The 23,528-nt window shown below is 37.4% G+C and overlaps 1 protein-coding gene across 10 annotated transcripts in view; it reads left to right on the top strand.

Annotated features, from left to right (window-relative positions):
• LOC119814125 (ankyrin repeat and KH domain-containing protein 1) overlaps positions 1 to 23,528 on the top strand; it is a 120,859-nt gene that overhangs the window by 38,178 nt on the left and 59,153 nt on the right. For all 10 annotated transcript variants that reach the window (XR_005285363.1, XM_038329490.2, XM_038329486.1 and 7 more), the window contains exons 7-12: positions 1,578 to 1,672; positions 5,820 to 6,057; positions 6,305 to 6,496; positions 11,257 to 11,366; positions 22,268 to 22,355; positions 22,835 to 22,962. Coding sequence is in view for 9 of the 10 variants with exons in the window: in XM_038329490.2 (XP_038185418.1) it covers positions 1,578 to 1,672; positions 5,820 to 6,057; positions 6,305 to 6,496; positions 11,257 to 11,366; positions 22,268 to 22,355; positions 22,835 to 22,962 (851 nt within the window). In the remaining variant the exon portion in view is untranslated. The remainder of the gene's footprint in view (positions 1 to 1,577; positions 1,673 to 5,819; positions 6,058 to 6,304; positions 6,497 to 11,256; positions 11,367 to 22,267; positions 22,356 to 22,834; positions 22,963 to 23,528) is intronic.

Below are 23,528 nucleotides of genomic sequence, written 5' to 3' on the forward strand. Positions count from 1 at the left end.
TTCTGCTGTAGTGTATGTTTTCTGTCCTTAATGTTAATCTATAGTCCAAGAGGCAGCTAGAGCCCAGCAGTACATCTTTAGGATAAAGAGGGTAAGAACAAAGTAGCAACTACCTTCCAATTTACTAGGTTCCTTTTAACAAGACTTTCTAGAAGCTTCACTTCGTAACTCTCACTGAGTTTCAAAGGCTCCCCTCTGCTTCCTTGTAAGGAAAGCTGGAAAATAATCTTAAAAGTTAGGCATGTTGCTCCCTAGGTAAAATCTAAGTCCTGTTTCTCAAGAATAATAGGAATGGATTTTGAGTAGGGAACTCACAATCTCTGCCAAATAAATGAAATGTATACACCATAATTTGAATGGATACAGCCCAATTTCCTACTGTTGGACACTAATTGTTCCCAGTTTTTTACTGTTATTTTAAAACACTGTGATAACATCCTTGTGCAGAAATTTTTGCTTAGTCTCTGGTTATTTCCTTAGAATAAATTCTGGAAGTGGAATTGTTGGGTCAAAGAGTATGGACGCTTTTTAAGGCCTTTGATAACATGCTTCCAAATTGCCTTCTAGAAAGGTTGGACTAGTTTAATAGGTGTCTCAGACCCCTCTAGGTTGCCCGAGAACCCCTTTACCCACCTTTCAGCCTCTCCAGTACCAGGCATTATCATTCTCTTTACTCTTTCCCATTTTGGTAGCCAAAATAATAGTGTCTCATTTAATCTGTCTATCAGGTTACTATCCATTTATGTATCTTTTGAATTACCATTTTATATTCTCTACCTATCTTAACACTGAAATATTGATGTTTTTCTCATTAACTATTAAGGTTTTTTAATTCAGAATTATTTTTTTTAATTTTTTAAATATTTTTGGTTTTCAAGACAGGGCTTCTCTGTAGCTTTGGAGCCTGTCCCAGACAGAACTAGCTCTTGTAGACCAGGCTGACCTCGAACTCACAGAGATCCGCCTGCCTCTGCCTCCCGAGTGCCGGGATTAAAGGCGTGCGCCACCACCTGTCTTCAATTATTGTTAAATGGAGTTGGTTTTGTGTGTCTGCTCATCGGCACAGTGTGGGTATGGTGATTTTAAAGCTGCTTTTCTAGATAATATGTTCTAATAAACTTTACCTGACTTTCTGTTTGATTCCAGTGTTTTGGTAGTTTATGTAAATTAAATCAAAGAACAAGTAAGATTAACTAGAAATAAGTAGCCAAGCAATGATGGTGTATGCCTTTAATCCCAGCACTTGGGAGGCAGAGGCAGGTGGATCTGTGTGATTTTGAGGCCAGCCTGGTCTACAAAGTAAGTTCCAGGACAGCCAAGACTGTTACACAGAGACACCCTATCTTGAAAAGCAAACAAAAAAAAAGTTAAAAAAGTTAGTCTTTAAAACTAAGATAGTATGATTTATTGAGAGTCTGCCTACTTAATTGTTTTCAGTTGGCTTTGTAAAACTGTCATTGATTTATTAAATTCAAATGAAAGCTTCATAGATCATATATAGACATGTGAAAATAAAACTCTTCAATTTAATACTTATGCATTCAATTGATAGTCAATTCTTTAACCTTATTTTAAAGGCCATTTGGATATGGTTCGATTTCTGCTTGAAGCTGGTGCAGATCAAGAGCATAAAACTGATGAGATGCATACTGCCTTAATGGAGGCTTGCATGGTAATTTAATTGTGATCACTTGAAATTTTGTGGGAAAAATCCATATATTTGTATGAGAATTATTATTGTTACTGTTGTTTCTGGTGTGTGTGTGTGTGCGTATGTGCGTGTGCATGCATGCACGCAGGTACATAAGCCTTTAGAAACCCACAGGACACACAAGCATCAGTCTTAATATTAGAGGCAGGGTCTCTCTTACTGACCTGGAACCTCCTAAGTAGAATAGGCAGATTTGCTTTGAGCTTCTGTGATATGAATATCTCTACCTCACTATTGTGTACCAACACACCTAGTTTTATTTGTGTTTTTGTTTTTTGTTTGTTGTTGTTTTACTATGGGTTCTGGTGACCAAATTTACGTTCTTATTTTTACATGGCGACTACTTCATGTGAGTCCAGTCTCACTAAAAATTGTTAAACACTGGCTTGTATTTTTACTGAATTTTAAGTAAAAAAAAAAAAAAACTAGTAATGCTTTAATGTATGGACTTTTAAAGGGTGATAGCAACGAGTAATCTTTGTTTCCCGCTTGGTTTTTTTTTTCTTTTTTTTTTCTTTTGTTTTGTTTTTGTTTTTGAGACAGGGTTTCTCTATAGCTTTGGTACCTGTCCTGATCTCTATGTAGACCAGGCAGGCCTCAAATTTAGAGATCTGCCTGTCTCTGCCTCCCGAATGCTGGGATTAAAGGCATGCGCCTAGCATAACTAGTAATCTTAATGTAATGTTTTTAGGGTTTTGTTTTGTTTTTCTCAAGACAGGGTTTCTCTGTGTAGCCCTTGCTGTCCTGGAGCTCATTTTGTAGACCAGGTTGGCCTTGAACTCATAGAGGTGTGCCTACCTCTCCCTCTCAAGTACTGGGTTAAAGGCACCAGATGGCTCTTTTTTTTTTTAAATAGTACGTACAGGTGTATTTCCTGCATGTATGTCTGTACACCATGTGTGTATAGTGCCCGTGGAGTTCAGAAAAAGTTGTCAGATCCTCTGGAACTAGAGTATGAGTCTTGAGAATTAAATGTGGGTCCTTTGGAAGAGCAGCCAGTGCTCTTAACTGCTGAGCTGCAGCCCAGATATATTAATAAAACTCTTAATTTTTGAGATGTTAGGTATTGAGATTTCCGATATGCTTATCTGTTGTTTTTTTGTTTTGTTTTGTTTTGTTTTCTTATTGGTTTCACATTAGCCCACATTGGTCTGAAGCAGAAGCTAGTTACTTGCACCTTACTATGATCCTTCCTGTCTCCGTTTCATGAATGCTGGGATTACAGGTTGTAAGATATCATGCCCCACTCTCTACATTTTTATTCATATTAAAATCCTATAAAGAGGGCCAGTGAGTTGGTTCAACAGGAAAAACTTGATATACAAGCTGAATGACCTAAATTGCGTCCCCAAAGCACAATGGAAGGTTCTATTGAGAACCAGATACTCAGTTCATTGGCCTATTTGTTTATTGAATGGATAATTTGTGAGGTGTTTCTTTTCCTCCAGATATATTTATTTTACATGTATTAATGTTTTTTGGATATGTATCTCTGTGTAATATATGTATGCCCAGTGCCAACAAAGATCAGAAGATTGCATCAGATCTCTGGAACTGCAGTTGTGTGTGATTGTGAGCCACCATGTGGATGCTGGGATTTGAACCTCTGTAGAGTAGCAAATTCTCTAAACCTCTGAGCCATTATTTATCTATCTCTCCAGCTCTGATTTGTGAGATTTTGATGCTTTAATATTTTTGGGTTTTTTGTTTATTTTCTTGTTTGGTTTTCTTTTGTGTTTTGTTTTTGTCATTGGTTTTGGTAGTTTTTTGTTTGACTTTTTTGTTGTTGTTTTTTTGTTTTTGAGACAGGGTTTCACTGTGTTCCCTGGCTGGCCTAGATCTTGATATGTAAACCAGGCTGGCCTCAAACTCACTTTCCTCTGTCTCCTGAATGCTAGGATTAATTTTTTTCAGTTCTTAAAATTGAAATTTTAATATAAAGTCCCCTAGTTTGGGCATTTGTGTCAAAAGTAATTAAAATTTGGCTAAGGGTCCATGAGATAGCTCAGCAGATAATGGTACTTGCCACATGAATTTGACCCACATGATGAAAACAGAGAAGCAAGCCCCTACAAGTTGTGCTCTGTCCTCTGACCTGCACACACGTTCTTGTTCTTTCTTTCCCAACAACCCCTTCTCCCTCTCTTCCCCCAGTATAAAATAAAATATAATAAAAAAATAAACTAAGGAAATTCCATATACTCTAAAAATAATTAAATTTGAAATGTTGAATTTCAGTATTCATCCCTTCTATTATGTCGATCTATGGTTTTGAATTCAAGGTTTTGGTACCGTGGTGTGTGCGTGTGTGTTTGTGTGTGTGTGTGAGACTTGCCATAGGAAGCCAGAAGAGGGTGTTGGAACTGGATGTATAGCCAGCCAGTTGTCAGCTGCCATGTGGATGCTGAAAATTGGACCACTGGACCCAGGTCCACTGGAAAGAGCATCCAGTGTTCTTAGTACGGGAACAATCTCTCCAGTCACCCAAATTTAATTCTTATTAGTGATACTGTGATCATTTTTGAAATGTAGAATGACATAACATTTGACTTAATATGCTTGTAACAAGTATTAAAGCCAATATAATGTTTGAAGTCAAGAATTTAAAACTGAGGACTGAGAATCTGGAGAGATGACTCAGAGGTTAAGTGTCAAAGTTTCTGTTCTATTACTGTAAAGAGACACCATGGCCAAGGTAACTTTTAGGAAAGAAAGCATTTAATTGGGGGCTCGCTTATAGTTTCAGAAAGTTGTCTGTTATCATCATGGCAGGAATATACTAGCATGTATGGTACTAGTGCAGTGACTAAGAGCTACATCCTGATCCATAGGCAGCAGGCAGAGAGAGAGACAGCAAACACTCTTGGTCTGGTGTGGGCTTTTGAAATCTCAGGGCCCACCCCCAGTGACACACCTCCTCCAACAAGGCCACACCTCCTAATCCTATGCAAAACATTCCACCCACTAAGGACTAGACATTCAAACATAGGAATCTGTGGGGGCTGGTCTCATCTAAACAACCACAGAGTGCTTAGTGCTCATGCAGAGGACCTAAGCTCAGATCCCAGCACTCATGTGGTGACTCATAACTTGCTGTATTTCTAACTTTAGAGGATTCAGTGCCCTCTGGCCTCCTGTCACATGGTGCCCATAAACTCACTGGCATACAAATGCACACATAAATAAAAATAAATCTTTAAAACAAAACAAAAAAAATGAGGTCTAGAGAGGAGCTCAGTGGTTAAAATATGGGCTTAGCATATGTAAGACCCTGATAATTTACATGCGAATAAAAACTTTGTTTTTAAAATATTTTTTGCCTTGATATAACAGGTTGCTGTGAGGCAAAGATAGAGCAATACTAATCCATAGGGATTTAGCTAAGTGACAAAATCCCAGCTGGTAATGATTTCACAGTTCATTATGTTGGGTTTTTTTGGGAGGGTGGAGTTGTTTGTTATATTGATCAAGCTTTCTAAGGAAGATCTAATACAGTTTCTACATTTGAAAATAGAAACCCTCTATATTTGAGAATATGGTTATATTTGAGCCAATAGTTTTATGAATAGTAATTTTTTTTTGAGGTACTATTCACTAAATTCAGTAGTTCTTCCGAACTTCAAAATCTATAAAAATTCAGAGTTACTTCTAAGTGACTATTTGTTATCTGGTTGGAGTTGTTCTAGAAAATTTTGCTCTTTATGAAAATAAAGGTAAACATTTAATTTAATTATTTATTTATTAAATTATTTTAAGATTTTATTTTATGTTAATTGGTGTTTTGCCTGCATGTATGTCTGTGTGAGTATATTAGATCCTGGAATTACAGACATTTTTGAGCTGCCATGTGGTTATTAGGAATTGAACCCAGGTCCTCTGAAAGAACAGTCAGTGCTTTTAACCACTGAGTCATCTCTCCAACCCCTTAAACATTTAAAAAAATAGTATTTATTAATGGATGTTAGATGAGGTTCAGGTGGCATGATAATAATGTGTGTAATCTAGCCTATATCAGCTAATCTTTCTTTAGACCCTTATTTGCCTTCCACTTTAAAAAAGCAAAAAATAAAAATACAAAGTTCTTTGTTTTATCTCTGAACATCTTCAGGATGGACATGTAGAAGTGGCACGTTTGCTTTTGGACAGTGGCGCTCAAGTGAATATGCCTGCGGATTCCTTTGAGTCTCCGTTGACTCTAGCTGCTTGTGGTGGACATGTTGAATTGGCAGCACTGCTTATTGAAAGAGGAGCAAATCTTGAAGAAGTTAATGATGAAGGATATACGCCCTTGATGGAAGCTGCTCGTGAAGGGCATGAAGAGATGGTGGCACTACTGTTAGCACAAGGTAAAGCCATTGTACATTTTAAAAATTAATATCCTTGTGTGTTTTGTGTATCAGTTGAAATTGATACCGTTTTGCACTGATGAGAAAATAAATTTTCTGTAGCCTATGTAGGTCTTGAACTTTGAATCTTATAAAATTCTCAGTACTCTAGAGGGAACATCCTAAGCAGAGGTGGTAGGTGATTATCATCTTATTTGAACACTGTATTATAATTCTCTTTTAGCTAGTTCTTTTGTTGTGCTTTCAGGTGCAAATATAAATGCCCAGACAGAAGAAACCCAAGAAACTGCTCTTACCTTGGCTTGCTGTGGAGGCTTTTCTGAAGTTGCAGATTTTCTGATTAAGGCAGGAGCTGACATAGAACTTGGCTGCTCCACACCTCTCATGGAGGCTTCTCAAGAGGGACACCTGGAGTTGGTTAAATATTTGCTGGCTGCTGGTATGTGGCTTTAAAAATGCCTTTGTCATAGAAAGAAAAATACAAACAATAATCTATTTATATGTGTCAAATCTAAAAACAGTTGAACTAAGAAATACAGAGTGCAGAGGTGACTACCAGAGTCTATGGATAATGTAAGAGGATTAAGAACCTACAGCAAAAAAGGGAATGTTTTCAAAGAGTGCTAAGGCTCCGTGACTTACCTCCTTCACAGAATGTAATGGTATTTAAGAGTAATGGAGTGTCTTATTTTTTAAAAATTTTTATATATAGAGAGAGAATATGAGAATGTAAATGCAGTCATGCGTGTGCCACAGGACACATGTGGAAGTGAGAGGACAGCCTTGATTGTGTTTTTCCAGTGAGGATTTTAGTAATTGAACTCAGGTTGTTAGGCTGTGCCTATGTGCTTCACTTGCTAAGCCATCTCTTCATCTCCTAATTCAAAACTTCTAAGCCGGGCGGTGGTGGCGCACGCCTTTAATCCCAGCACTCGGGAGGCAGAGGCAGGCGGATCTCTGTGAGTTCGAGGCCAGCCTGGTCTACAAGAGCTAGTTCCAGGACAGGCTCTAAAAAAAGCTGCAGAGAAACCCTGTCTCGAAAAACCAAAAAAAAAAAAAAAAAAAAAAAAAACTTCTAATACAAACAGACTGGGTGTTTTTATCACCAAGAAATAATGTATGTCAGGTGATAGATAATAATTAACATGATTTGATTATTTTAGTCTGTTCTTAACATTGTTCCCCATAAATGTATACAAATATTGACTGTCTATTAGCAATAAAATTAAGTTAAGGATGTAGATCATTGTTAGAGGGCTGCTTAGTATGCATTAAGCTCCGGGTTTGTTAGTTTATTGTGCATCTATAGTCTCAGATACTAGGGAGGCTAAAGATAGAGTATCACCTGAGCCCAGCAGTGTGAGGCGAGCCAGAGCAATAATATTCTAAGACCTTGTCTTTAATAAACTTCTTACTGTTGCTAGTATTTCCTTAGTAATTGAAGGGATCTTATAAACTCTCGATTCTTTTCTTTTGGAAGAAAAGTTAATTCTTGCTGCTTAGTTGTGTTGGCATAGTCATGGCTATGGCATGATATTTTAAACCTGTTCATTTTTTTTGACATTTCTGAGTTGCCTTAAAAAGAAAATTAAAGGATTGGTGTGGTGACGGCTCTGCTAATAAAGCACTTGCCATGTAAGCATGAGGGTAACACCCATACCACCTATGTAAAAGCTGGGTGGGCCCAAGGCCACCATGTAACCTCAAGGAATGGGGAAGTGGAGACAGGGAATCTGCAGAGCAAGGTGGACTATGCCAAGCTTCGGATTCAGTGAAAGACTCTGCCTCAATAAATAGACAGAATAATCAAAGAATACATCCAGTACCATCGTTTAGCCTTTACAAACATTCGCAGATATGTTCTACATATATGTGTACATACACATGTGCGCTATTGCACACCATAGTCACATACATAGACCCAGAAAAGTGGGAAATAATTTTGTTGGCAAAGTACTTGTTTCAAATATTTGCACTTCATTCTTTGTTAAGTAATATAAAATAATTTAAGTATTACTTGATAATATATGTTGTCTGTAGGATATGCCAGAAAAAAAATTGATCCAAATAGAGATAAATTTTTGTCTTTTAGAAGTATTATTGACTTTCTCATTTTATCCAGGTATGATTCATTGTTTTAAAGCTGAAGGCTGATATGGCGGCACATGCCTGTAATCTCCACATTGGAGAGGTAGAAGCAGAAGGATCCAGCCTGGTTTATAGATTAAATTCGAGGCCAACCAGAGCTACATAGTGAGACCTTGTCTCAAACAACACAGAGAATTTTATATAGGTGGAATCAGGAGTTCAGTACTATCCTTGGCCACATAAGAGCATAGTTGAGATTCATGAGATCATGTAACCACAAACCCAAAACAAAACCAAAGAACTTACTGAATATTAGATATTTTACTCAGCTTTTGTATTGTCTCTATTAATTGCCTCTAGTCATTGTGTTATAAAAAATATTAGAAAAAAAAAAGAAAAAAAAAAGAAAAACCAAAAAAAAAAAATATTAGTTGGATATGGTGGTGCATGCCTTTAATCTGAGCACTCAGGAGGCTGAGGTGTAGGTAGATCTCTGATTTCAAAGCCAACCTGGTCTACACAGCAAGTTGCAGACTGTGTAAAGTGAGATCCTGTGTGAAAAGAAAGAAACATTATTAAACATTATTGTTTGGTTTATTTATTTGAGTTTGGATCTCAGTATATATCTCTGTTGGCTCTTAGATCAGCCTTCTGGGAAGCATACTTGGCTTAAACACATTTTTTTTTTTTTTATTTTGAAACTAACTGATGCACAGTTCCCACATAATCTTACCAAGCTAAACCTAGCTAGCATTCAATAATTAAGCCTGGAGCCCCTGGCATTACTTTTTGTGTCTCAGTTGACTGAGACATTTGTCTCATACTTGGCACCTGTTGCTACTTGAAGGATATTAGTTCCCAGAGCTCTCCAATTAGAATGATGATTCCAACATCAACCAATTTTTTCTTTTTTTTTTTTTTTTTTTTTTTTTTTTTTTTTTTTTGACTTTGGTTTGAGTGAGTTTTGTTTTCTATGACAGACTCTTGTAAAGGACAGGCTGGTCTTGACCTTGCTGTTGCTCTTCATCTTTCTGCTTTCACTTCCCAAGTTGGGGTCCCAGGTGTGCCCCGCCTTGTTCAGCTTGTTACCCATCCAATTTTAATTCATGGCCAGTTTTTTTTTAATACTTACCACTTTCCCCATTTAATTTTTTTCGATTTTAATATGTATACAATATTCTGCCTACATGTATGCTTGCACACCAGAATAGTGCGCCAGATTTTATTACAGGTGGTTGTGAGCCACCATGTGGTTTCTGGGATTTGAACTCAGGACCTCTGGAAGAGCATCCAGTGCTCTTAACCTCCTAGATCCCTACAGTTCCCAGTTTTCATTATTTTTGAACATTGTTTTAGTTTAAAATAATTTTACCTGGTTTATCATTGTTGTTGGTTTTTCGAGACAGGGTTTCTCTGGGTAACAGCCCTGGCTGCCCTTGAACTCACTTTAGACTAGGCTGGCCTCGAACTCACAGAGATCCGCCTGCTTCTGCAGAGTGCTGGAATTAAAGGCATACACCACCACTACCCAGCTCCTTTTTCTTATATTTTCATGAATTAGTGGTTAGCTCTAGAGGGAAACTCAGTTGTATTCAAGTAGAATTTTTTAAAACTGGAAAGACCTTTTTGGTGATATTTTTATAATTTCTTTCATGAATATCTAGTTTTTTAGTGTCTGGTTTTTCCTCTATTTTAGGTCCCTTGGATCATGAGAGGTTGCAAAGTAGAGATATGCTACAATTATATTATTTCATTCTTGCTTATTAGTTGGGATTTCCTGTTAAAAGAATTCTACCCTTAATCAGAATTTGGTAGGAATTCATGTAGCAATGATTGGATAAAGTTTGGCTTGGTTTTTCTCCCTTTTTATTTATCCATTTCCAGAAATAATGAGATGAAACCCTAGTATCTTTCAGAAGTAGCCAGTGTAGTCATGGGAAAGGAGTGTTCTATTCTTTGGTTTATTTATTTATTTATTTTAATTTCATTTTTTTAAGACAGGGTTTCTCTGTGTAGCTCTGGCTGTCCTGGAACTTTTTTTTTTTTTTTTTTTTTTTTTTTTTTTTTTTTTGTTTTTTTTTTTTTTTTTTTTTTTTTTTTTTTCTTCTTCGAGACAGGGTTTCTCTGCAGCTTTAGAGCCTGTCCTGGAGCTAGCTCTTGTAGACCAGGCTGGTCTCGAACTCACAGAGATCCGCCTGCCTCTGCCTCCCGAGTGCTGGGATTAAAGGCGTGCACCACCACTGCCCGGCCTGTCCTGGAACTTGATCTGTACACCAGGCTGGCTGTGAACTCACAGAGGCCTGCCTCTGCCTCCCAAGTGCTAAGATTAAAGGTGTGCGCTATCACTGCTCGGCCTCTTCAATGTTTCTTAAAATTACTATTTGTGTGCGTATGCATGCATGTGTCTGTGTGTGTGTGCATGAATGCATGGCCACAAATATACCACAATGTGCATTTGAAGATCAGAGGACAGCTTTGTTGATGTCAGTTTTCTTCTTCTACCACCTGTAGGTTCCACTGATCAAACACATGTCAGACTTGCGTGGCACTGTTAGCCTGCAGAGCTATCTTACCAGCCTTGACTTTGAGGGTCCTTTGGGCTCCAGCACTTTTTAGTTGGTAGGGTTAGGAAATACATATTTTCTTAAACTTTTAAAAACTATGTTTGTGCTTCTAATTTAGAACCACAAGGTTTTTATTTCACTTAAATAATTAATATGTTTTCTCTTAGCAACACGAAAAATTTCCATTCTTAACCAAATAATTATTCACTTGATTTGTACCATAATATTCATAGAACTGTTTCAGAAAATAAACCAATATCGATAGCAATATGAATATTTACTGTTTAAATTTTTTGTTTTTGTATCTAGTACTTAAGGTATCTTTTGTCAGATATACAGCAAATTTTTCTGCTATAAAATAATTTGCTTTATTGTAAGGCAAAACACATTTTTGTGAAGTTTATTTAAAGGAAATAAGAGACCAAAAGGGAATATTTTTGTGGTGTTTTCACATTTTGACTTCTTTAGTTTCACCATATTATAAAGTTGGGCTGTATATAATTCCACAACTCCAGGGTAAATGTGTGATTTTATTTTATTTTTCTAGGTGCTAATGTGCATGCTACCACAGCAACAGGAGACACAGCTCTAACCTATGCTTGTGAAAATGGACATACAGATGTTGCAGATGTTTTACTTCAAGCAGGGGCCCATTTAGTAAGCTATTTTAAATTTCAAATATTTGTACATAAATGCTAATATTTTCTCATAGCTAACATTTAGAAAAACATTGGTAATCATCAATAGTTTGTACATTTTGAATAAAATAAGAATTGGTAGTATGGCCAGAACCCCACATGGTAGGAAAAAAAAAAAGAGATAACCAACCTCAAAAGTTGTCCTCAAACATCATGTGTGCATGTGTGTGAGCATGTGCACGCACACACACCTACATACATACACACACAGACACAGAGATTCATTTGGTCACCTGTAAGTTATTGGATATAGTAAATCCATTTGAAAATGTTTAATAGAAAATACTGTTTCTTTTCCTAGATATTAGTTTCTCATCCTACCCTCATTTAACCTATACTTTTAAAGCTGCTATTTATTACATTTATCATAAAATTCAGTGATGTATTCACAGAATAAAGAAACTTGTCAATTCACTTTGGGTGATTCACTTTCTCTGAGATAATAGTTGAGTGACAGAGTGCCTGCCTGACATGTGTAAGGCCCCAGATCCAGCTCGCAGTATGACAGAAGCTGATACTGTTCATCATTCTAACAACAGTACTATGTTCTGTTTTTCCTGTCCTTTTGTATTTGGCTTTTTATAATATCAAATTAAGTGGCAAGTTCATATGTATTATAATGCTTAGAGCTATGGAAAATTATAAACCAGGCAGTAGCAGTGCATACCTTTAATCCTAGCACTTGAGAGGCAGAGGCAAACAGATCTCTATGAGTTTGAGGCCAACATAGTCTACATAATGAGTTCCAGGACAGCCAGGGCCACACAGAAACCCTGTCAGTAGGGGAGGGGACTATGGAAAATTATAAATAATACAATGACTAGTTGTAATACTTGGCATGTCCGAGAGACATACATAGCTAGAAATGTAGAGAATTTTAGTAGTTTCACTTATTTTGATAAACCAATACAGTTACCTTTTAATTATTTCCATAACATTGTTGGAAGATAATTTAATAAGGTAGGTGTATAATATGGTTATACTATTATACTACTATTATATTATACTACTATACTATAATAATAATATATAGCATATATTATATTATACTTTTATACGTTTCTACTAATTCTAAAAGATTTTTTATTATGTATGCAGTGTTTTGTATGCATATATGCCTACGCACCAGAAGAGGGCACCAGATCTTCCTATAGATGGTTACAAACCAACATGTGGTTGCTGGGAATTGAACTCAGGACCTCTGGAAGAGCAGCCAGTGTTCTTAACCTCTGAGCCATCTCTCCAGGCCCCATTTCTACTAATTCTAAATACTGTAATGATAATCATTATTATTTTGGTTTGTTGAGATGGTTTTGCTGTGTTTTCCTGGTTGGTGTGATGCTATATAGACCCAGACTCTTTCTTAGTTGCCCACAAGTTGGCATTATAGACTGGTATCACCACATCTCAAGCATTCATTCTTTTTTTAAAAATAAATATGTTTTTAAAATTTAATTATTATTGCATATGTAAATGTGTAAGTGCCACAGCAGACACGAGTTCAGAAGACACCTTTTGGGAGTTAGTTTTCTCTGTCATGGGATCTGGAGATTGAGCTAGAATATCAGGTTTGTGTGACAAGCACTTACCTGTTAAGCCATCTTGTCAACCTACGTGTGTGTGTGTGTGTGTGTGTGTGTGTAGTGTGTGTGTGTGTGTGTGTGTGTGTGTGTGTGTGTGTGTGTGTGTGTAGTGTGGCCAGGCAGGAAGTATAGGTGGGGCAACCAGACTAGGAGAAATCTGCGAACAGAAAAGGCAGACAGATGCAGTCACCAGCCAGACGCAGAGGAAGCAAGATGAGAATGCCTCACTGATAATATGGGTTAATTTAAGTTGTAAAAGCTAGTTAATAATAACCCTGCACTAATTGGTCAAACATTTTATAATTAATATAAGCCTCTGTGTTATTCTTTGGAACTGAACGGCTGCAGGATTGGGTGGAACAGAAATACCCGTCTACAAAGGCTGCGATTTCTGTCCTCAGAAACTTCCGTCTGTACTCCTGCCTTGACTCTGTATGTGTGTTATCTAGTCCAGTTTGTAGAATGACTGCCTAGTATACCTAAGGCTTCAAGTTTGATCCCCAGCACAGCATAAACCAGGTGTCAGTGCACACACCTCAAAGCAGGAACTTAAGGCAGGAGCATCAGAGCTTCAAGGACATGGCAAGTTCAGGGAAAGCCTTGGTAACATGATACCATATTACAAAACAAGACACACAACTTGGGTTCTTTTTTTTTTTCCTTAAAGATGTATTTTTATTATTTTAAATTGTGTATGTGTGTGTTTTAAAGGTGGGTTATGCACACAGTGTCCATGGAGGCCAGAGATAATCAGATTATTTTGGAGCTGAAGTTAGAGGCAATTGTGAACTCTAAGTGTGGGTGCTGAAACTGAACTTCTGTCCTCTGCAAGAATAGTATGTGCTCAGACAGGCGGTGGTGGTGCACACCTTTAATCCCAGCACTTGGGAGGTAGAGGCAAGTGGTTCTCTATGAGTTTAAGGCCAGTCTGGTCTACAAGAGCTAGTTCCAGGACAGGCTCCAAAGCTACAAAAACCCCCTGTCTTGAACCATCCCCCCCCCAAAGAAAAGAAGAAAAGAAAAGAAAAAAAGAATAGTATGTGCTCTTAATCACCAAGCCATCACCTCCAGCCCAAAACTTAGTTTTTTTTTATTTGAACAAATCACTTAAAGACTCTAAATTTCGCTGAGTCTACTGCCTTCATATCTCTCTTGTCCTCCTCCCACCCCACCTTTTTGGTTTTATTTTTCCTATGGTGTCTCAATATGTAGCCCAGGATGGCATCAAATACCTGATCTTCCTGCCTCTTTTTTCTAAGTATTGAGATTTTAGGCATGTGACACTATACCTGAATTCCCTTTCCTTTTTTTTTTCTCTTTTTCCTCACAGAGATCTGTCTGCCTCTGCCTTCTGAGTGTGCTAGGATTAAAGGCTTACACTACTACTCTCCAGATAAGATCTTTTTTATGTGTATGGCTGTTTTGCCTTTATGTATGTATGTATGTATGTATGTATGTATGTATGTATGTATAGCACATGCATATAGTTCACAGAGGCTAGAAGAGGGTGTTGGTTCCTCTAAAACTTGAGTATCGTACAGTTGTGAGCTACCACGTGGGTACTAGGAACTGAGCCCTATTCTGTGCAAGAGCAGCAGCAAGTGCTTTTAACTACTGAGCCATCTTGCTAGCCATTACAACTTTTCTTTTCTAATGAGGTGTTTAGAGCAAATGAATTTTAGCTAAGTGGCTGAAGGAATCTGTTTCTATGATTTGTAAAGATCATGCTAATTCAGTTACCTATCTGCTGGCATGGATGGGTTATGTGGTCCTAAGATGAAATACTTGAAAAAAAATATACACCATATACATAATTAAAAATTATAATCCTCATATATATTAGATGCATCATAAGGCACATTATTTTTTAATTTGCTTATGACTGTTTATCAACATGTTTTACAGAATTTATCTGTTTTAATAGATAAGAATTGTTAATCCCCAAAATCCATAATTAACACTTTGTCTATTTCAATAAAAAATAATCTAGTGTTATAATTTCAATTCATGGGCTGAGGGACTAGCTCAATTGTAGAGCACTTGTCTTGTTTATGGATTCTTTCCTAGCAACACAAAGTGAAAAAAGGTAAATCATCCATCCCAAGTTTTTTTTCTCTTACAGTTTCATACTACTTAAATAAGTCAAAGAAGTAGGAAAGAAATATTTTTTGATGTCAGTATTCGATTTGGAATATAATTCCTTAGGTTACCTATTGTTATTTACAAATAATTAATTTGACTCACAGTTTCAGAGTGTTCAATTCTTAATTGCTTGGTCTTGCTTGCTTGAGCAGAGCATCATAGCAGAAATGGAGGCTGCTCTTCACTTCTTGTCAGATATTAAATGAATAGAACTTTATTTTCTTATCCATATTATTGTATATTATATAACCTAATATACTTTGGTTATTTGCATTTATACTGAACACAGAAAATAAGCTCAGGTCAATGTTGAGTATGTGGCTTTTTGAAACTTATCTGATATTTTTATTAGCATACATTGTACATAATGATGAGTTTAATATGACACTTTCACACATATATAATCTGATCTGATCATGTTTACCCCTCCTTTCATTACCCTCTTTTATCTCCCTCCCACTTTTTACTAATTTTCTTTATCTTACTAGGTAGCCCCTCTTCAGTTTCTATGAATTTTGTTGTTTTTTTCTGTGACCCAGTGAGTTTAGTTAGGATTATTACAGGAGCTTAGGCGAGGTTATTTATGGGAGTATGGGTGACTTACCAGTAATTACACCAGAAGAAAATGTCTCTCCCTCCCCCAGCAACCATTAACTGCCTCTAGATCCTCCAAAGTGGATGGGGCCTTGTGAGGCCCTACCCCCAAGCAACTGTTAACCGCCCCTCCCCCTTCCGTGAGGGAATGTTGACAACTCAATCATGTGTAGGTCTTATGCAGGTAAGCACAGCTGCTCTAAGTTCATGAGTGTGATGGTCTTGTCATGCCCCGGAAGACAGCATTCCATAAGACTCTGCCCCTTCCTCCAACTCTTACATTCTTTTTACCCCTTCTTCTGTGATATTCCCTGGGCCTTGGGCTTGGGTGAAAGGTGGTACTGATGTCAACGGTCACTTATTCTCAGCGCTTTGACGTACCACCAACCATAGCAAAATGAAGCTTCTCTGACAAGAGCTGGCAGAACAATACTAATCTGTCGACAGAAATACAGTTTTTTGGTTTTTTTTTTTTTTTAATGTGCATACTGTATGTGTAGGTGCCCCTGGAAGCCAGATGAGGCTGTCACCTCCTGGAACTGGAGTGTTAGGAAGAGAACTCTGGTCCTTTGAAAGAGCGGGTACCCCATTTAACCACTGAGCTATCTCTCCAGTCTCTCAGCATAAATATTTAGAGGGCAATTTGACCATCCTCAACATGTCCAGTTAGTAAAATAGCAGTATTTGCTCTCTCTTTAGAGCTTGTGACCAGCATGGAGTTTTGAGTATTTTTTTGTTGTTGTTGTTTTTAAAGACAATCCTCCTGCCTTCTAGAGTGCTGAGATGATAGGCATGTACAAACCATACCCAAACATTTATGTAAATGTTCTTTTTAAATTACTTGAAGAACTGGAATAGTAGATAAAATTTTTATGCCATTTCTGTTTTTGTAGTACATCATAATAGGTTCTGTGTTTGACACTGTACTTATTGTTTGAACTGGATTTGCTATTAGTGGAGGTTAATATCCACTAATATTAGAAGAGGGAACATGACTGAGCCCCACATTGGAGCACTGGACTGAGCTCCCAAGGTCCCGATGAGGAGCAGAAGGAGCGAGAACATGAGGGAGAAAGTCAGGAACGAGAGGGGTGCGTTCACTCATGGAGACGGTGGGACAGAACTAATGGGAGATCACCAACTCCAGTTGGAATGGGACTGATGGATCATGCGACCAAACCCGTCTCTCTGAGTGTGGCCAACAGCGGGGGCTGACTGAGAAGCAAAGGACAATGGCTCTGGGCTCTGATTCTTCTTCATGGACGGGCTCTGTGGGAGCCTTCTCAGCTTGGTCGATCACCTTCCTGGACCTGGGGGGAGTTGGGAGGACCTTGGTCTTAGCATAGAGTGGGGAACCCTGATGGCTCCTTGGCCTTGAGAGGGAGGGAGGGGAGGTATGGGTGGAGGGGAGGGGAGGGAAGGGGGAGAAGGAGGGGAGAGAAAGGGGAGAAGGAGGGGAGGGAGGGGGGAGGAGGAGGGAAGGAGATGGAAATTTTTAAATATAAAAAAAAAATAAACCATGAGAAAAAAAAAAAAAAAAAGAAGAAAAAAAAAAAAGAAAAAAAAAAGAAAAAAAAAAAAAAAGAAGAGGGAACAACGAGACAAACTGAGTATTGGTACTTGATAGTCAGCTTTAAATCATATAATTATCTCAGTACTTCCTTATTAAATCTGTATTGTAGAAACATGTATCCCCTTACACATCACTAAGGAGGTTGGAGTTACTCCCTTTTCAAGACACATTTCTTATGTTTGGTGGAGACTCCATTCACTCTAGTCAGTGACTGACTGAAAAGCACTAACACATAAGGGCAGGGAAAGCTACATAACTAATTATCTTAAAATATCATTTGACTTTTCCTGTGTTTCTTCACATCTTTATAATTCTTGGTTAGATATTTTTAAATGTTACTCCTTGTAACTTTAGTTTTTTTTAAAGACCAAGGAATGAATGTCTATAATTTAACATAATTACTTCCTCATAAGATTTATATTAACATTTTATTGGAAGACCATTGTCATGTCCTTTAAAAAAAGTACTATACTCAAGCCTGGTATGGCAGATAAATCAGTTCTACATATTGAGTTCCAGGCCAACCAAGGCTAGTTAGTGATAATCTTGTCTCAAGAAAAGAAAACCACTCATCATCAGGGTATGGTGTCACTCACCTTTAATCCTGGTTCTCTGGAGGCAGAGGCAGGTAGATCCCTGTGTTTTCAAGGGCAGCCTTGTCTACATTACGAGTTTCAGGACAGCTGGGACTCTATTGAGAGACCTTGTCTCAAACAAAAAAAAAGTGCTCATAAGATTATAGTCTTTATTAATTAGAATTGTTTTACTTGAAAATTCTTTTTTTAAAAATATTTATTTATTTATTATGTATACAATATTCTTTCTGCGTGTATACTTGAAGGCTAGAGAAGGGCACCAGACCTCATTACCGATGGTTGTGAGCCACCATGTGGTTGCTGGGAATTGAACTCAAGACCTTTGGAAGAGCAGGCAATGCTCTTAACCATCTCTCCAGCCCTTACTTGAAAATTCTTAGCTAACAAATAATAAAGCCCAGCGCCTAAAGTAGCAGTGGCAAGGTCTTTACAAGGTCTTCATGGTCAAATGTGATTTTAATTTTTAAAATAGGATCCATAAGTCCTCTTTTCTTCTGGACAACAAGCAGGAAGACGTGAAGACTTTTGAAGGACACAGTTCCAAGCAAAGGATTAGATTATAGTGGCCTTTTATGATTATAATCTGCTACCACATAGAATAGATATTATAGGTAATTAAAACTTGGAATATTTGAATTCCAGCTAAGAAATTAAAGGACTTTGCTGACTGACAAAGAAAATATTCTCTTCAATTTAAAAATAGTATGATGTCTCATTCAGAGATTTCATTGCTAGTAGTTTATTTCCTTTGTATTATTTGTATTTGTTATTTAAAGAAATCTCGCAGAATAACAAATGAAATTAATTTTTGTGAATCTCAAACTTAAGTGAACAATCTTCTACTGATATTAATGTCTTGATTAAATATCACAAGCAGATACACATGAAGTGGAAGAAATCTAGCTGGTAAATGACTCAACTCAAAAGAACATTTTCCTAGGCAGGCATTGTGGAAGTCCTAGCACTGGAGAGGCAGAGGCAGGTGGATCTCTGTGAGTTTGAGACTAGCCTGATCTACATAGTGAGTTCTAGAACAGCCAAGGCTTAGTGGTACCCTGTCTCAAAAAAAAATGTGTGTGTGCGTGTAGAGAGAGAGAGAGATACAGATACATTCATACATACATAAACACATTGTGTACATATATGCATATAGAAGTAATGGGGAAATGTAACACAATTTTTCTCTTGTTAGGGTATTGCCATTTAAAAATTAACCTGTAATATTGAAAATAAAGCTCAGTTTTAATTAAAAGCATGGCAAGATATGTCAGGTGGCAGTGGAAATGTGTGTTTCTGACAATAAAAAGGAAAAATAGCAGTGATATGCTTTGTTCATTTTCCTTAATGAAAGAGCTATAGTTTAAATTGTTTAAAGTTGTAGGCTCAATGAATGCTACAAATTGTGTTAATTTTTTTAAGAGATGTAGGTGCTGACTACTAATGGTATCAAAAGTATATTCAAACAAGGTATGGGAGCTTATGCTTGTAATCCCAGTATTTTAGGGGACTGAAGCAGGAGACTGCTATGAATTCAAGGCTAGTTTGTGCTCTGCAGAATGAATTCAAGGCCAGTTTAAGACTACTATCTCAAAACAAAGCCAAACAATAATATGCTCAAGATTGTAAGATTGCTTAGAGTTTTTTGGTTTGGTTCTTTGGGTTTTTGTTTTGTTTTGTTTTTTTGTTTTTCAAGATAGGGTTTTTTGGTGTACCTTTGGAGCCTGTCCTGAAACTAGCTCTTATAGACCAGGCTTGCCTCAAACTCATTGAGATCTGCCTGCCTCTGTCTCCTGAGTGCTGGAATTGAAGACATGTGCCACCACCACCTGGTGTGTGTGTGTGTGTGTGTGTGTGTGTGTGTGTGTGTGTGTGTGTACTAATACAAGTTGCCAAAAATGTTAGTTGTCTGCATGTAAATTCAAAATCCATTCTAAAACAGGGTTATTTTAGCATTATCTATAGTTATTCTCTCATAACTTAGAGTTAGTAAAAATTACCTAATCAATGTGTAACAATTAAAAAGTCAAAGTAAACTTAATTTTTATCAGTAGTTGAGGAACAATACATAAAATATGGACTTCATGGCCACTTCTTTATCAGATATAGTAGGGTTTACTTGTAGAAGGGCTGAGACAGAACAATTTTAATTTTGAGTCCTGTAGACCATCTCTCAAAGTTTAAAAGAAAAAAAGTCCTTTTGGATTGAAATTCTTTTTGCTGTAATCTAGTTTAAATTTTCCAATAAAATGATAATCCACACTTTTTTTTTTTTTAGTTTTTTTTTTCTTTTAGTTTTTCTGTACTTTATATGTACTCAGGATGTCTGTGTACCACTTTTGTACTGGGAGCCCATGGAGGCCAGTAGAGGGCATCAGATCTCCTGAACTGGAATTAAAGAAGCTTGTGAGCCCACTCCCCACATGGGTCCTGGGAATCGAACTTGGGTCCTCTGGAAGAGCATGAAGTTCTCTTAACTGCTGAGACATTGCTCTGGTTCCCACATTTAATTCATAATGTAGATTAAAGTTTTCTATTGTGTTGACAAAGCACCTATTTTTAAATTGATTATATGGCAACTATGTGACTTTCTGAGTTAATCTAAAAGAATGGTGAAATAAAACCTGTCATCTTTACTTTTTCAACCTTTTCTTAGTAATAAGTCAGCTGAACTAGCAGAATTCACATTTACGTACAGGGTATAATTTAAACATGAACATGGAGAATAGGTCAGAAAACTCTCCATTGGAACAAAGTTATCACCAACTATTTCAGTAATTAAGTGAATGTAATAGGAGTTTGCACATTAACCATACTAAGACTACTAACCATATAAGTGAGTTCCTTTCAGTGCCATTTGATATAAGGCCTGTGTAGTGTGGAGGTGCGGGCTGTGTTCCTGCCGCCCAGCTCCCTACCGCCTGGCTAGCTTATGCCCTGGAATAACAACACACAAACTGTATTCATTTAAATACTGCCTGGCCCATTAGTTTCAGCCTCTTATTAGTTAATTCTCACATCTTGCTTTAACCCATATTTAGTAATGTGTGTAGCACCACAAGGTGGTGGCTTACCCGGAAATATTCAGCATGTATAACCTGGCGGCTGGCTTCATGGCGTTTGTCCCAGAGAGGAGAGGCATGGCGATTGCCTGAAGCGTCTGCCTAACTTCCCTTCTTCCCAGCATTCTGTTCTGTCTACTCCACCCACCTAAGGGCTGGCCTATCAAATGGGCCAGGCAGTTTCTTTATTAACCAATGAAATCAACACAAACAGAAGACCCTCCCACATCAGGCCTGGTTAGCGGCTGTTTTATCATTCATTCTTGTAGCTACTAAACTTTCTAGAGAAGAATGATGATCTTACTGCTAAAATTTTCTTTTGCCTTTGAATATTCAAGTGTTTAGTTTCTATTCTAAAACATTCTGTCTGTTGGTTTATTTTTGTTCCCTTTTAAATACTATAATGATTTTTTTCTTTTTCTTTCTTCTTTTTTTTGTTTTGTTGCTGTTCTTGTTTTTTGTTTTTTAAGACAGGGTTTCTTTTTGTAGCCTGGCCGTCCTAGGATTCACTCTACAGACTAGGCTGGACTCAAACTCACAGAAATCCAATTGCCTCTTCCTATCTTTTAGTGGAATCCTTTAAATTTTGTGTGTGTGTGTGTGTGTGTGTGTGTGTGTTTGTGTGTGTATTCATGTGCTCATGCTTGTATGCATATATACCACAGCACTTGTGGAGGTCAGAGGATAACTGTTGGAGTCTGTTTTCTCCTTCCATCCTTTAATAGGTTTCTTAATGGTTCTCAATAGAAGGTCAGGATCCTTTTCATCACTTTATGGGACTTGTTTCTTTCTTCCACAGTTCACATGAATGGTTAAGAAAAATACCTTTTTTTAAAAAAAAAAAAGATTTATTTACTTTATTATGTGTAGTGTTCTGCCTGCATATATCCCTGTGGGCCAGAAGAGGGCACCAGAGCTCATTACAGATGGTTATGTGTCACCATGTGGGCACCGGGAGTTGAACTCAGGATCTCTGAAAGAACAATCAGTGCTCTTAACCTTTGAGCCATCTCTCCAGCCCCCCAAAAATGCTTTTTTAATCTCATTGTAATTAGAAAAATAAAGTTATTGGGAACCAAAATTCATTAGTTTTATTATTTTTAATGAATATTGTTAGGTATGCAAGGTTGAACTTGTCCATGATAGGTTGTGCTATCTTGTGTAACTAAACAAACCTGTACATTAGAAGAATTGAAGTAGTGTAAGTGTTCACAATTATTAAATCCTCATTGTTTATCATTTTATTAGTACTGAATCTTTAAAATAAATATTTAACTAGTTAATGCTTATTCATTTTTCTGTTTCTTTAATAGGAACATGAATCTGAAGGTGGAAGAACACCTTTGATGAAGGCTGCAAGAGCTGGTCATTTATGCACTGTTCAGTTTCTTATTAGCAAAGGTAAAGCAAGTTTAAATGGTTATGACTGTGAAGCAGGTGGATAACTTTGGGAATTCTTTTATGCTTCTGTAGCTAAACAGAACACCTAGTCATACCCAACAACAACCCTCCTCATATAATCAGAATTGCCAAGAATAGGAACACACTGAATACTGCCTTTCTAGCTTGTAGGAGTTGCTAAGTAATGCCATTATCTGAACTTATTGTTAAACAATTTTAAAAAATCATCTCATGTTGCAAGAACATTCAGCCAGGCATGCAGGTTTTAATCCCAGCACTCAGGAGGGATAGTGGTTAGTGTCCCATTTCTTGTTCTAGGTTCTAGTTACACAGGTGTGTTTACTTTGTGAAAATTTTCAAGCTATACACCTATGATTTCTACATTGTTTTGTATCTGTATCATAATTGAGAATCATCTTTAAATGATATTGCAGACTAGTTTGCTTTTCACCTTTGTTAAATTACTGTTTTTCTTAAAGGTGCCAATGTGAATAGGGCTACAGCCAATAATGATCACACAGTGGTATCACTGGCATGTGCAGGAGGCCACTTGGCCGTGGTTGAACTACTATTGGCTCATGGAGCTGACCCTACTCATCGACTCAAGGTATTCTACATTTTTTGTTTTTAGTTTTAGTTTGTTTTTGTTTTTGTTTGTAGTCAAAGGCTGCTCGTTTGTTTCCCATCCGCCCAGATCCAAAATAACCACACTGAAATTATATTAATTGCAACAGTGCTTGGCCAATGACTCTAACGTATTCCTAGCTGGCTCTTATATCTTAAACCATTTCTATTAATCTGTGTATCGCCAGGTGGTTGTGGCCTACAGGTAAGGTTTTGTTCAGTGTAAGGTTCCATCCGACCTGTCTCCTGAGGTGGCTACATGGCTTCTACTGGACTCTGCCTACTCTCTCTATACATCTTTTCCAGCCTGGCTATATTCTGTTAAGCCACTGGCCAAAAGCAGCTTCTTTATTATTACGAATGATAGTCACAGCATTTGTTTGTTGTTGGGTGAGTTTTTTGGTTTTTGTTTTGTTTTGTTTTGTTTGTTTGAAGCCTGGGGTGGGGGGAGTGTTTCTCTGTGTATCTTTGGCTGTCCTGGAACTCACTCTGTAGATCAGGCTAGCCTCCGACTCACAGAGATCTGCCTGCCTCTGCCTCCTGGAGTGC

Source organism: Arvicola amphibius, chromosome 5 (assembly GCF_903992535.2).
Source record: "Arvicola amphibius chromosome 5, mArvAmp1.2, whole genome shotgun sequence".
Classification (NCBI taxonomy): domain Eukaryota; kingdom Metazoa; phylum Chordata; class Mammalia; order Rodentia; family Cricetidae; genus Arvicola; species Arvicola amphibius.